This window comes from Taurulus bubalis (assembly GCF_910589615.1).
Source record: "Taurulus bubalis genome assembly, chromosome: 17".
Lineage (NCBI taxonomy): Eukaryota > Metazoa > Chordata > Actinopteri > Perciformes > Cottidae > Taurulus > Taurulus bubalis.
In genome coordinates, this window is record NC_136605.1 from 4931486 (window position 1) to 4945426 (window position 13941).

Here is a 13941-nt window from a genome sequence, read left to right on the forward strand (position 1 = left end):
TGAGATGCGTGAGCTAACAGCCTGGATGATATATTCACCGTCTGTGCTGCCGTACCGAACGGTTATGGATGAGAAGAGTATGCTCTCATTGATTGTCAAAGTATAGTGTGTCATTAAAAAAAGACTTTAAAAAAAGTTATAGTATGTCATAAAAATGTCTAGTGTTGTGGTTCTGGCATCCCAGTGTCATGATTGGTTCAAATTGCTGTCTGTGGGTTTTCCCGCCTTTTTCATTGTCTGCAATGCCCGGATTCATTTCACCTGTCCACTCTCCTCCTTGTGTGTATGAAGTTTTCATTACTTTTTTATTGCCAGTTGGTCTTCGTACCTTGTGCTTTGAGTTGCAGCCAGTTGTTCCTCGTGGTTTTGTTTTTTAGTGTTCAGGCTGCCTATGTTTGGGATTTACCTGCCCTCTGCTTCCTGCTACTCATCTGCCGTCACCTGACTCCCCTTGAGCTCTCAGGTTGTAAGCTTTTCTCCACAATACATTGTGGAACTTTTCCTGCTCCCTCCTCATCAACCGATCTGTGTTTGAGTCCAACTCTGCAATTTCCTGTTATAGAACCGTATGTCATTAAAAAAAAGCATTGTATAGTACACCATCAAACGGTCATAGTATAATTCGATTCAATTTACTAATATATATATATATATATACACACATTTTCTATAGAGCTGTTCATGACCACACATATATATAAATACACTATATATATATATAAATACACTATATATATATATATATATATATATATATATATATATATATCTCATTACATATATTAGTAAGTTGAAACAAATTTTCCCAAGTAAAGGTTCGACAAGCAGCACACACATCAAAGAATAGACATTTATCTTGCAATTGTATGGAATTGTCTTTTCAATCTATCAGGGACACAGGCAACACACTTTCACTATAATCCATTTAATCTTATTCCCATATATATATATATATATATATATATATATATATATATATATATATATATATATATATATATATATCTATCTATCTATCTATCTATCTATCTATATATATATATATATATATATATATATATATATATATATATATATATATATATATATATCTCATGTACTCTAGTCTCTTTCCCTTATTTTATTTTTTAAACGAGACATAGTTTCATGTTTATCCTCACGGCAACTTCATATTCCCAGTCAGTTTATATTTTAAGTAAGAAGAAAAACAATACTCTGTTTTCTCGTGATAACGAATTAAATATCAGGTGATCTCGAGATGACGAAATAATTAAATTGTGATCGCTGGATAACAATAACAACAACAAAATGTTTAAGGCTTCCGTAAAATAAGGGAGAAATACATGAGATTATAAATATAGTGGATAACAGCATGTAAATCTACACGTATGTATACGTCTGAATGATTAAACCCAAGCAAAGAAGGACAGTAGTCTCTCACTGTCTGTTAGGATTCTTAAATATCCGGTTCACTTCCGGCACAGCAGAGGGCGCCAGAGCCGCAACGTGACGTCATCACCAGGGGGAAACTAAACATGGCCGACAGCAAGCGCTAGACGACTGAAGTTAGCGAAAAGCGTGTGTAAATTCGGTGAACCGCTTAGACTTTGCTGCAGGTATTTTGACTTTTTGGTACACCGTTACTGTATCGTCGTAGTGGGACACGTCTCACACATGAATTGGAGGTTCAAGTTGAGTTTGTTCGTCTTGCAAAGGCCTCGCCAAACCGGATATTAGCCCGCAGTGTTAGCCACGTTAGCATCCGGACCATCCGGCTTCTGCTTTTGTTTTTGTCGGGAGGGAGTGAAGCCGTGTTTCCGAATCGGACTATAGCCGTTTACGTGGACTGAGTCCGTTTTTTTGGGGGGTATCGTATTGCGGCTGGGGTCCAGCCCGTCTGGCCGCGCGTTAGCAGTGTTGTTCACTTCAAGGCCAACTTGGCAACAAAGCCACACTTTTGCCGACAAACAGACACGTACCCGCCTCGAGCCGCCTCCGGACATTGCGCCTAGCAACATGGATCCAAAGCGCGCGCACGGCAGCAGCGGCAGCAGCGGCGGGGACTCCAGCTCCGGCAGCCCGGCGTCACCCTCCAGCAGCCCGGCGCCGGCCGCCAGCAGAGCCCCGGGGCCCGGGGGGAACTCGTTCGCCAATGACGGCAGCTTCATGGAGATGTTCAAGAAGAAGATGGAGGCGGATGCTGAGAAGAGGAAAAACGAGACGCCGCAAACCGGCAGAGAGGCGAGAGCCACCGAACAAGGACAGACAACAGTGGAAAAGAAGCCCCTTCCCGTGACGAGCTTTGTAAGGGGTTTGGCAGTTGAAAGATGAGATAGTTATATTTCGACACTCATCCAAAGTGGAGCGCCAGGCTTACTGACACTATTTTACATTCTTAAATCATGGCCAATAGTTCAGCAGCATTTGCCTGTAGTATTTCACCCACACACACGCCAGTGATTTGTGTTAAACTTTCCATATGATCTGAACACATTGTGGCAATTTGCATTATTTCTAGACTAGTGAAGACTAAGGATGGATCTTTTTTCTTTTTTTTTAACTGGTGAGGGTTTCGTCGGTGGTGCAGCAAGGAACTAAATGTAGACCTTCTGCTCTGGTGTAGTCTCCTTCATTGAGCGTCCACCTGCGAGGGCTCCTGTAACGGTTTCAGTCTTCTATCCCCTAACCCAGGTGGGGAAGCGCAGAGGCGGCGTGTTCCTAAAGACCGGCATGGTTGCAAAGAAGCTGAAAGACGAAAATGAAGTGAGTGAAGACGATGCTGGGGGTGTCGAGTTTGAACATCTTTATTTGTACAGTCGAGCATTTTAAATCACCTTGCGTTTCTTCTCTTGCAGAGCACACCGGGCAAGAGCGATGCTTGGTCAAAGTACATGGCCGAGGTAAAAAAGTACAAAGCCCACGAGTGTGGCGACGACGATAAGACCAGGCCTCTGGTCAAGTAGGGTTCCACGGTGTGAACGCGAAAGCGACAGTGTTTGAGTGGTTAGGGGACGGCCATCTGGGAGAAGCTCTGAGGACGGCCGGCCAATCCTGAACCTTCTCGTACTGCCAGGTCAAGTCGCCCTTCGCATCAGTCTTTCACGAACTGCGTAGATTGACGGGCCCTTTCCCCCGCTTTCTTTTTGAATTTTGATTTTTTTTTTTCTCTCTCCCTTTTTGTCTTGCTTGTTATTTGTTGGGACTGGTAATCTGATGTCAAAGGGTGTTTTTCGAAACTTGGCATTCATTATTAAATGTGTTCTATTTTGTCATGTCTGGGTTAGAGTTCATTAGCAGTTGGATTTGATTTAATAGCTGATCCAAGGTGTCAATTAAATCTACACTGCCCATTAATGTGTGGTGTTGTGCCTCAGTTTTGTGTTGGCTCCTGGTCCAGATGCTGCTCGTGTTGGTTTGCAATCCCAAAAGCATCCGTCTCACTTCAATGCGAGACTGTCAAAAGTATAAATGTATCAAAGGGCTCCGCTTTGAAGGGAAAGATTTTAATTAAAAGTAGGTTTGAGTTCTATACAGACAATTCAGTCAAGAATCCAAGTACAATGAAAAGGTGTACAGCTCTTGCTCAAAGAGAGAGAGAGAAGAAAAAGCTCATTCTATTTGCAGTTTACATTTCTTACAGGTATCAGTGATAATTACATGATTAAAAACAGCACCAAATAGACACTGACCATGCATCAGCGAGGGAGACATACAGAGAAGGCACGCTCTCAATCCCACCTACCAAACTCATTCACACAAACCTATAAATCCCATTCACTCATTCTCCCTGTCCACAGTGATATAGGTCTATCTTGTAAACATTGACAACCTGTATTTGTCATTTCATTGAACAGTTCTATGAGTAGTATTTAAAAGTTATCAAATCGTTTAAAAAAAGTTATTTAAACTGCTGTGTTCGTGAAAAGTTGAGCTGATCTCGTTCAGATCAAGTATCTTGAAAGTAACAAAGTCCTCATTTCAGATCTGTCCAAACACGTCACATGGTCCTTTCATTAGACAGCGTCTTTGAAATCCAGCTGTATCATAGAGTCTTCCTCTTAGTGTCTCCTCCCTGGCTCTGACTGACATCTGGATGGGAATGATACAGTTTTTGAAATGTCAGTGAAACGCATCGACCGTCAGAAAACATTACGGAGGTCGGACGACAGGTATAAATGGCTACATAAAAAAAAAAAAGGCATGCCGCCACCAACAGACGAGCAGAGAACAGGACGACCAGAGACAGAACACCAGACATTTAGAGAGAGGGAGTAAATGGAGCAGGCTTTTGAGGGAGGGTGGGTTCAGATTTTACCTGAGAAAGCGAGCTGCAAGTGAGGAGGCAGAGTAACCTGAGACCCTGACTGGAGACTCTTATACAGATCTGAGGAGACAGGACAGGGGAACAAGAAAACAAGGAGAGGATAAAGGGGTGGGAGGGAGGAGAGAGCAAGATGGTAGAGAGGTGATGGGCAGGGTGATGACAGCCAAACAGAGGAGGGGGGAGAAATATGTTGGGGGAAATGAAGCAAACAAAATGGAGTTATGCCAAAGGGGAGAAAAATCACAAGCTTACATTTGACACACGATATGATGACAGAACAAACGCTGCTGTGACACAAAAACACAAAACGAAGCCTCTGCAGGAACACAGAAACGGACAACAGGGCAATGCCTGCCCTTGTGTGTGAACACAAATATTCCATCATGGCATCAGATTTGGCGCCTGCCACATTTTTTTTTTTTAAATGTGCGTCTGCGTTTCTGCCCTGTGTGCGTATACGTCACTCACTCTGGGTCAGGGCGGAGAACGATGCATTGCTACTGGCCACCGAGCCGCCGGCCGCCGAGCTGGAGCCCGCCGTGCCCAGTGGGGGCATGTTCAGCAGCTGGGGGAACTGGAAGGGCAGGGACACGGGCACCAGGCCCCCGAGCATCCCGAAGCCCAGGGGCAGCGAGGAGGCCGAGCCCAGCAGGCCGCCGCCGACCGCTGTGGAGACCTGGGCAGAAGAACATTGGCATGTGCAAACACAAAATCAGGGCTGCGGAGTGGACAACACATCCACAACGCAGCCTGGACCGTTTAATTCCCAACTCTCACACAAACAGTTCATCCAAATCACAATAAAAAAAGATAAATAAAAAAGATCTTCCTCTTCAGTCGTATTTGGATTCTTCACTAAAGTATAAGTAGCAGTACCACAATGTGAAACTACTTTGACTGATTAAAGCTAAAGTGGGCGATGATCCAATTACTACGGCTCAGTACATGCAACGGTATTCAATAAGAATGAATTTGGGAGAAATGGACGATGTTTACACGTCAACAATAGAACAAGATAAGAACACCTGAATGTTGCTCAGGATTTGTCATGTTTTTGAGAGGACAGAGCAAACCAGACCCTTTTTTCATTGCTAGGTATGTTTTCTGTTCGCGGTGAAAAGGCAAATAGGAAGCACAAACTGCAGGTTTTTCTCTGGGCATGCTGGTGGTACAAACCTGTGGCAACTGAGAAGAGACGGACGACGCCGGGACAGACGCGACCGGTTTGGCCCCCTGAGGTGTCCCGCCCCCCGGCCTCTGGCGCTGGCCCTGGTTGGCAGAGGCTATCGTGGGGGAGGCACTGGTTCCTGAATGCTTGCTAATGGATATGGTGTTTATAAGGCTGGCGTTGGTGGTGCTGTTGTTGTTGGGCGTCTTCTGGCTGCCTGGAGGAGTGTAGCTGCCTTGCCCCTGCTTGGTTGCTCCTCCTTGGGCTCCTGAGAACGCCGAGCGGAACCCGACTGCGCTTTTGGGAGAGTACTGGTGCATCGGGGGGTTTGCCTGAGACCTGCTTATGGAGATGGAGGGCGAGGAGGTGGTGGTGGTCACGGCGTGGTTGAGGGTGCGCGGCGTGAGTTTGACGATCGGCGGTATGCTGCTGTGGGCCGACTTGGTGAGGGTGGCGTGCATGGGGGTGATGAAGTTGGACTGCGGCCGGGCCTGAACCCCCGGGAGAGTCTGGGTGAGGGACGGGGAGGACTTACTCAGCGGGGTGTGGGGCAGGCGGGGCATCTGGAAGGTTTTGGCGAGCATGTGCGACGAGGTTATGAGTGTGTGTGGCCGAGGCGGAGGCGACGTGATGATGAGCGTGTCGCCGCTGTTGGCTTTATTATTGCTGCCTTTGAGGAGGCCGGACGTGGGGCCCCCCGCCACCTTCGACCCCGGGGCCACGAGCGGGGATGCGGTGGGCGGCGGACGCGGTTTGGGCTGCACCGCCGAGGCCAACATGTTGGCTTTGGCCACGCCCACAACCAACGTCCTCTGAGTGTTCAACACCGAGTGTCTGTGCGCCTGCGCCGCCGCGTTCTTGACGACCGCCATCCCGTCCGCCCGCATCGAGGGCAGCGGCGCCGAGGTGACGGAGAGAGGCCGAGACAGAGAGGCGGAGGTGACAGAGAGAGGACGAGACAGAGAGGCGGAGGTGACGGAGAGAGGACGAGACAGAGAGGCGGAGGTGACGGAGAGAGGACGAGACATAGGGGTGGAGGTGACGGAGAGAGGCCGAGACATAGGGGTGGAGGTGACGGAGAGAGGCCGAGATAGAGAGGTGGAGTTGACAGAAATGGGCCGAGATAGAGAGGTGGAGTTGACGGAAATGGGCCGAGATAGAGAGGTGGAGGTGACGGAGAGAGGCCGAGACAGAGGGGTGGAAGTTACGGAGAGGGTCCGAGACAGAGAGGTGGAGGTGACAGAGAGAGGCCGAGACAGAGAGGTGGAGATGGACGAAGAGGTAGAGATGTAGTGAGGTGCGTTGGAGCCCGTGCTGACGGAGTTCTTCTTCTGCTGCTGCTGGATGAGCGGCGAGACGTGGAGTGAGGAGGGCTTGGCGGCGGCCTTGGGGCCGTCGGGGGACGGCGGGTTGTCCCCGTGGGCGAGGCCCTTGGCCGCGTTGCCGAGGATGGCCAGGGCCTGGGAGATGGAGTCCAGGGACGGGGCCGTCAGATCCTCGTCCAGGGAGTCCAGACAGATGGGCTCGGACGGTGACTGAGGGAGTCGCTTGGCCGCCTGGGCTGCGGGGGAGGGAGTGGTGCCCGCCGAGGCCACGGCCCGCTGGACCCACACGGCCTCCTGGAAGCACACAGCAGCATTTACACAAGCTGGATCTGTTGTAACCGGACTTCATTGAACATCTACATGTCTCATTAAAGTAAAGGTTTGCATTTTTAGAACATTACTCACATACCAGATGTACGTTTATAGATTGTTTTTTTCCCCTCTTAAATACGGATTAAAGAGCTAATTAGTTTTTCTTTTTGCCCAGACAGCATAAAGTCTTTATCCAACAAAGACCGACTTTGGATGACATCAACTTCCTTGTATTAGCGTCAGCTTAATTTTAAATGCATTATGGGCACGCGAGTATTGCTTTAAGACCAACTTGGAGAAAAGCAGTCATGTAAAACTACACCCTTTACTGTGGATGTAAAAGTCTTACCTTTGGCTTGGCCTTGGGAGTAGTGACCATCCTTTTCTTTGCTCTGGAGCAAAAAAAAAACAATACATAAGGGAGTGAAAACAAGTTAGACAGTTAGTTCTGAAGATATCTGTGAATAAAAAAAGTCCTGTGACTCACGTGTAGCCTGTGAGGTGACCGTGAGCCATGATGCTCTCTTTGAACAGCATCCTGTAAAACGGAAATATCAGAAAAGAAAGTTAAAGCCGCGGCGGAAGACGTCGCAAAAGGCATACAGCCCATCTACCATAAACGCTGACCGACGCTAAATAACCCGAGCGGTCACACACACCTGGCCTGCATCCAGCCTTTAGGCCAGAGAAGTTTGACTTCGGTCTCCATGAAGGCTTTGAGGTAGTCCTCCAGAGACAGAGAGTTCTTGCCCTCCAGCTCGTAGCAGCCCAGCTTCACCCGCACCAGGTTGCACAGCAGTAACCTGCAGACAAAAAGGCAATCAAAAATAATATATAGCATCACAGGTACATTATGTAACATGTTCAGTGATGATCCAGCTGGTATGGCAGACCGATATTGCGCCATTTGCTATAATAGGTTAGAAATACTTATTGATTGAAATAACAAATTGATCATATAATAATTAAATAACACAGACTAGCAGCGACTCATTCCGGGTTTCGGACACTTTAGCAGTAACCTGCATGTGCTACCATGTGACGCGACTCATTTTCTATTCTAAATGTTGTCATCCTTAACCTAACATTTCAACGTAAATATGATCCGTAGCTCTTACAGACGGTAACGTTATCAGCTCCGGTGGAGGATTTCGAAATTATTTTTCAGGACATTAAAGACTTTTTCTTAATGCCCCCCTCCTTCTTGAGTGAGACTGACCTGAGTTTGTCATCCCACACAAACTTCTTCCGAGGGCCCATCACCCTCTTCCCTGGCTTCTCCTCGTCGTCATCCTCTGACCCGTTCTTCTCTCCCTCCCCCGACTGCTGCCTGGGAGATAAACATCGTTACATCACAACCTTCATAGAGGACGCACGTGGAAATACGCTGCGACAAACTGTGAGCCGCGGCCGACTCGACAAGCGTCCTCACTTTGCCACCTTGGCGATGCAGTCCATGTTGTAGCGGGCGATCTGCTCCGGCATCACGCTGCACACCGCCAGCTTCAGCTTCAGCAGGGGCGTTCGGAGGCGGTCGTCCTGGGCGACGGGGACGAAAGGCGCAGTCAAAAACAAGCATGCCTGATATACCATCGGACTATGAGCTCCTGTGAATTCTGCACATGACCTTTTTTTTTTTTTTAAGGAAAGCACACACTTCCAAAACCGACACGTCACGATCACACTGCAGAAAGCTGCGCACCTGTATGTTGAGGCTGAGCTTCTTAAGGCGTTTGAGCAGAGCTTCTTTATTGCAGGGCACAAAGGCCTCCAGGTGGGAGTAGACCACCGCACGCACCTCCGTCGGCTGCTCCTGAACCTGCAACTCGATGCTGAAGTAAAGACACAGAGAGACGTGTGTGTCAGAGATTTCAAAGGTGTTGTTGTTGTTTTTCTTATCTTCTTTAAAATCTGAAACGGCACTCACTCCAGCAAGATGTTGTTCATGTCCAGTGTGAAGAATTTCTTCCGGCCCTCTGAGTCAAACAGACGGGACGCCTGTGTGAAAGCGAAGAGCGATGCGATCATAATTCTGTCACAGACTTTTTACTCTATAACATTAGAAATTGAAAATCTTAAAAGGTGTCGGACGGAAGAAGTCATTTGAATTTGTCATCAATCATGTCATCAAGAAAATAACTTTTAGCTGGAGCTCTAATCTAACACTCCGTACCGATCTCAGGTCTTCAATGCGCTTGGCGAGCGGGGCCGGGAGTCCGCCGGGCAAAGGGGGCGGGGCCATCACGTTGCCCGCCTGCGGCAACCTGCTGACGCCGGCTTTGTGGCCCATCGCGAAGGAGCCGTTCTCTCCCTGCAGAGGGCTGGAGGGCTGAGGGGAGTCCAGCATCTCGAAGTCCAAGTCGCCCATCATGTCCTGCAGGATGTCGTTGTTGGTCGAGCCCAGCATCGACATCACGGCCTGGTCGGCGGCCAGGTCCGCCATGTTGCACTCGCTGCCGCCGGCAGCCTTGGCCTGGGCGTTGAGGAGTGCGCTGGTGGCGTTGGGCACCTTGGCGGCAGCAGCGGCGGAGGCGGCGGCGGCAGCAGCTGCAGCGGCAGAGACGGTGGGACGCGGCAAACCCACAGGACCAACGTTCCTCTTACGCATCTCCTCCTTCTCCCTGGTGAAGCGACGCAGCATGTTGGCCAGGTGGATAGAATCCTTCATCAGCTTCTTCCTCTTCTTCTTCTCCGGCCGATGAACGTTCAGGGCCGACACTCTGCCGAGAACGGGAGAGACGAGGAGAGACGATTAATTGAAAGAACATGTATTGAGATCGGGAATTATGGGGCAATCAGGGGAAAAAAGTAATAAATAAATATATATAAAAGATATTTTGCATCATTGTCTGCGTTCCCAAAGATAAAAGCAGCAAATCTTCACACTTGAGAGGCTGCAACTGACATTTTTCCATGAACAAAGACGCGAACAATTAATTAATTAATTAATTAATTAACAGACAAAAGATTCATTTTCTATTAATCAACTAAACAATGTCCTCAACTAATAGATTCAGCCTGTTTTTTTCTGGACAAGCAATAGCTTTTATGTTGGGATACAGAGGAGCATCCGTCACCCTAAAGCACCGTCAAGATGAATCTGGTCCAGAAACTCTTGGCGTGACATTTGAACAGATCTGATAAAAACATGTTTAAATAAAACAACACTTTTTAAACTGTAGCTAAAAGGTAAAGTGGGACTAACATATTTATTCGGTTCTCGCCACCCGACTAAGTGATCGATCCAATCTACGCGGCCGCACAGCAGCCTGCTCACTAAACTGCATTGTTGTGCGCTTCGAAAATATTGGAGAAAAACAACAAGCCCCTGTGATGAAAACACTCACCCGGGCTTTGGTACTTTAATCTTCCTGGGTTTCTTTTCCTCCAGAATTCCACACTCTTGCTTTTTCCGACGTTTCTTAATCACCCGCTCCTCGCCATCTTTCGTCTTCTGCGAAACATGCACGACAGTCGTTTTTTAGTTCCAAGAATGAAAACAAACAACAACAACAACAAAAATTCAGAAAAAGTGACATTATTTGTCTGTTTGTTGTTTACTTGTATGTGCACTCCGCTACATACAAAAAGGGGGCTGAGGAGCTGGAACCTGCCTTGAAGCGATTGTCCTCCGCGCCGGCGTTTTCTCCCTCGGATTCGGACGCCGCTCTGAACTGCAGAGTGCCCGTGTTGATGTAGAAGCCTCCGTGCTTTGTGGTGAGGGAGGCCGGAACCAGCTCGTCGTACTGAGGCCAGGAGACAAGTATAATTACCGTTAGTGCGTCAGCCTTTTTACCGCTGCTTAGAATAACAACAAAGTCTCTTCCACATGATACTTAGCTGTACGTGCACATTATACAAAACTTGCTGCGTTAGTATACAAGTTGGTAATGATTCAAGACGCGATCGAAACGCAACTTCAGACGACTCATTTTACAATGAAACTTAAGTAAAAGCAACATATATCTATTCTTTGTTTTTTAAAGCTGATTGACCAATGAGCAAATAAAAAAAAAAAATCCCAGCATTAAGTATCATTTACATTTCACCTTACTCAAAAAAATAGATAAACAAATAAAACAAGCAGACCTGAGAACTTCGTATAGTAAACTTGACTACACTATTTTAAATCCACTTGAAAAATGTTTTCCCAAACTGGAACACAAAGTGTAACTGAGATCAACCGCATGGGGACAAAACTGCACTTGATCCCAGTGGAGCTGCAACTATCAACTATTGACTCAATCTGCAACTATTTTGATAATCAGGTTTAGAAATTCTGGTTCCAGCTTGTTAAATGTGAATATTTTCTGGCGTCCTCTGTGACAGCAAACTGAAAAGTTATTATTGTCAACAAGAAAACACATTGGAGCTTTGGGAAACACTAATCCACACTTTTCACTGTTTCCTGACTTTTTACAGACCAAACAACTTATCGATTAAATAGTTAATTGATAATGAAAATAATTGGTAGTAACAGCCCAAGATCCCAACCCTCAGCACGAAACCGAAAAGCACACACAAAACCAAAAATTACCCACTTTTTTCCATGTTAATTTAAAGTTTAGGTGGTTTGCTGACCATTACAGAACACAAGTGACCCCATGTGAGTAATGCAGAAAGTGACGTGTGTGTTTTTAGCAAAAAGGGAACTCACAGCCTCTGAATTGTCTATGAAAGGGTCCGTGTCATCGTAGCCATAGCCGATGTCAATGAGGTCCTGCATCCGGTCCTTTTTCTTCTTCTTTGGGACAACACTCTGCAAACGGAGGAAAAACAACAATATAATGAAAAATGCATCTATCAGACATCCTCCTGCATGCACACGGTTACAGCTGTGACCACAGATTCTTACATCTCGAGAGTATGACACTTACATATTTGTTCTCAAACTTCTTGGCCATCGCTTCTACCTCCCGTCTCTCCCGGTCAGCGTCAGCGAAGGGGTCGCTGGGGTCCAGGGGAGGAGCGAGTCCTTTGGGGACCGTTGAAACGGCGAGCTTTACCTGAGGGAATACAATAAGAAATGGAGAAGGTTATGACATGAGAGTGAGTGGCCTTGTTATGTTTATCTTTGTAGAGTGCCATTTCTCATTAAAAAAACCTAAATCAGCAGGATGTCTTTAAAAGGCGGTAGTCAAATTCTAGACTCCTGGGGCTCTTGGATCCACTGATCAAAACATCTGGAGAGGTCTTAATGACTAAACGAGAGCGTGGACTCGTGTCCCGCGTCCACGTCACATCAGAGTACCGGTACTCATAATTACGAGATTCCGACAACACAAATCAAAATGTAATCTTTTTGATTGTTGCGAAAGCTCAAAAATCCTCTGGCCTGAAACTTTGGAACAAAGAAGCCTCAATCTGCACACCTCACATCAGCCAAAGGGAACTGGATAGACATCTCTCCCATACGACTTGAACTAAGCATTTGGGGGTGGTCTCACAGAAGAGGAGGATCCAGTGTTTCTGGGGTTTCACTCTAGGGACTTAAAAGTCAAAATATTATCGAATCATTTTTGTATTGTTGTCTCTTGTAAATCCCCAAATGTTTAAGGAAATGAAAGAAAAAAAACACAACCTGGAAACACTTTCCTGACTTAAATAACCTGCCCATACTTTGCCCCAAGGTCATAACAAACCAACGCATCCTTATTGCGCACAATAATAGCGGTTATTCGCTGGCTAGTAGCATTATCAACGCGATAAACAACGCCTCAAAAGTTTTGAAACCTCAGTCAAAACACTAGCGAAGTGACGCCGGGTCAGCCCGCCTGCCGCCATCATGGTGCCGCACCGTGCGCCTCCGCTCTCCGCTAACCTGAGTGAGACTTGTGTTGACCAGCTCGCCGTAGTTGAACTCGGAGGACCCGCGGTCACTGGGCTCGGCCAGCGGGAGATGGAGGCGCACGGTGGGCTTCGCCTCCGCGGCCTCGGCGTCGCCTCCCGCCGCGTTCACGTTGCCGAACGGACCGCCGCTGCTGCCGCCGCCGCCGCCGCCAACCGTCCCAACCGCCGCCGCGGCACCTCCATCTCCATCTCCATCTTTCCCAAAAGTGATGTCGATGGCCTCGTCTTCGCGGCGGCGCTTCTTGCTGGACTCCGGGGTCGCCGGCGACGTGTTGAAGGTGGAGATGGTGACGAACGGCACCTTCCTCGGCTCTGCCATTTTGACGCGACCGGGCGCGCGACCCTCCTCTGAGCCGCCGCTGCCTGGGGAAGCTAAAAAAACCTGGAGATGGTCGACAAGCAGCGCTCGAGCTCGCTAGTTGCTCTGCTAGCTAGCTAGCTTCCTCAGAATGTGTGCCGCGGGCAACACAAGCACTTTTATCTCCTCGCAGCCCGTTTTAATCCATATAGTATCGTCCCTGGCAGAGCCCGCGTCGCCTACGAGGGACTTAAACACTGAGAAATAACAGTTTTGAGCGCTTCCATGAATTTGGAGGCTAGCTACCGCAAGGAGGATTCTGTAGTAGCCATCTTGATCATTATTATCATTATTCAGTGGCTGGGCGTGCGTATGAAAAGAAAGCGGAAGCCGGGGAGGAAGAGGAGCCGCGTTTGTCCAATGGCAGCGCCGAAACACGCCCACCTGACAGACAAGCGCGAATGTGGAAGGGAATGATTGTTCTGTACGGGCGGGATGTCCCTGAACGCACCACCACTGTTTACTACACAGAGGAATTATATGTGTGATACGTTTTGTGTTTTTATTGCCCTGGTTGCTCGTAGAATCCGGAAATGAAACATTACGACACCCCTAAAGCTAAAGAGGTGCACTTGAGTGAACTTCACCCATTTGCAATTAACTC

At 47.7% G+C, this 13941-nt stretch overlaps 2 protein-coding genes across 2 annotated transcripts; one reads left to right on the plus strand and one right to left on the minus strand.

Moving 5' to 3' along the window:
- Window positions 1–1546: 1546 nt before the first annotated feature.
- On the plus strand, window positions 1547–4039 carry trir (telomerase RNA component interacting RNase). The gene is made up of 3 exons (XM_079232618.1): window positions 1547–2304; window positions 2692–2763; window positions 2856–4039. The coding sequence occupies exons 1-3, from the start codon at window positions 2017–2019 to the stop codon at window positions 2961–2963; spliced, it is 468 nt and encodes a 155-aa protein (XP_079088744.1). The 5' UTR covers window positions 1547–2016; the 3' UTR covers window positions 2964–4039.
- Window positions 4040–4042: 3 nt separating this feature from the next.
- On the minus strand, window positions 4043–13491 carry ubn2b (ubinuclein 2b; the record flags this gene model as incomplete). Its single annotated transcript, XM_079232617.1, has 18 exons — window positions 12951–13491; window positions 12007–12135; window positions 11787–11888; window positions 10744–10875; window positions 10477–10583; window positions 9303–9849; window positions 9057–9127; window positions 8832–8961; window positions 8562–8668; window positions 8349–8459; window positions 7789–7932; window positions 7617–7667; window positions 7479–7521; window positions 6701–7111; window positions 5501–6403; window positions 4793–5000; window positions 4316–4384; window positions 4043–4089 (listed from the first exon to the last, which is right to left on the minus strand). Exons 1-18 carry the CDS (start codon window positions 13296–13298, stop codon window positions 4043–4045), a joined length of 3660 nt encoding a protein of 1219 aa, XP_079088743.1. The 5' UTR covers window positions 13299–13491.
- Between the last annotated feature and the right edge of the window lie 450 nt (window positions 13492–13941).

Excerpts from the sequence above, each read along its gene's own strand:
- trir (XM_079232618.1), top strand. The coding sequence starts at position 2,017 with ATGGATCCAAAGCGCGCGCACGGCAGCAGCGGCAGCAGCGGCGGGGAC. Across the intron at positions 2,305-2,691 it reads CCCTTCCCGTGACGAGCTTT|GTGGGGAAGCGCAGAGGCGG; the intron begins GTAAGGGGTTTG and ends CCCCTAACCCAG. Across the intron at positions 2,764-2,855 it reads AGCTGAAAGACGAAAATGAA|AGCACACCGGGCAAGAGCGA; the intron begins GTGAGTGAAGAC and ends CTTCTCTTGCAG.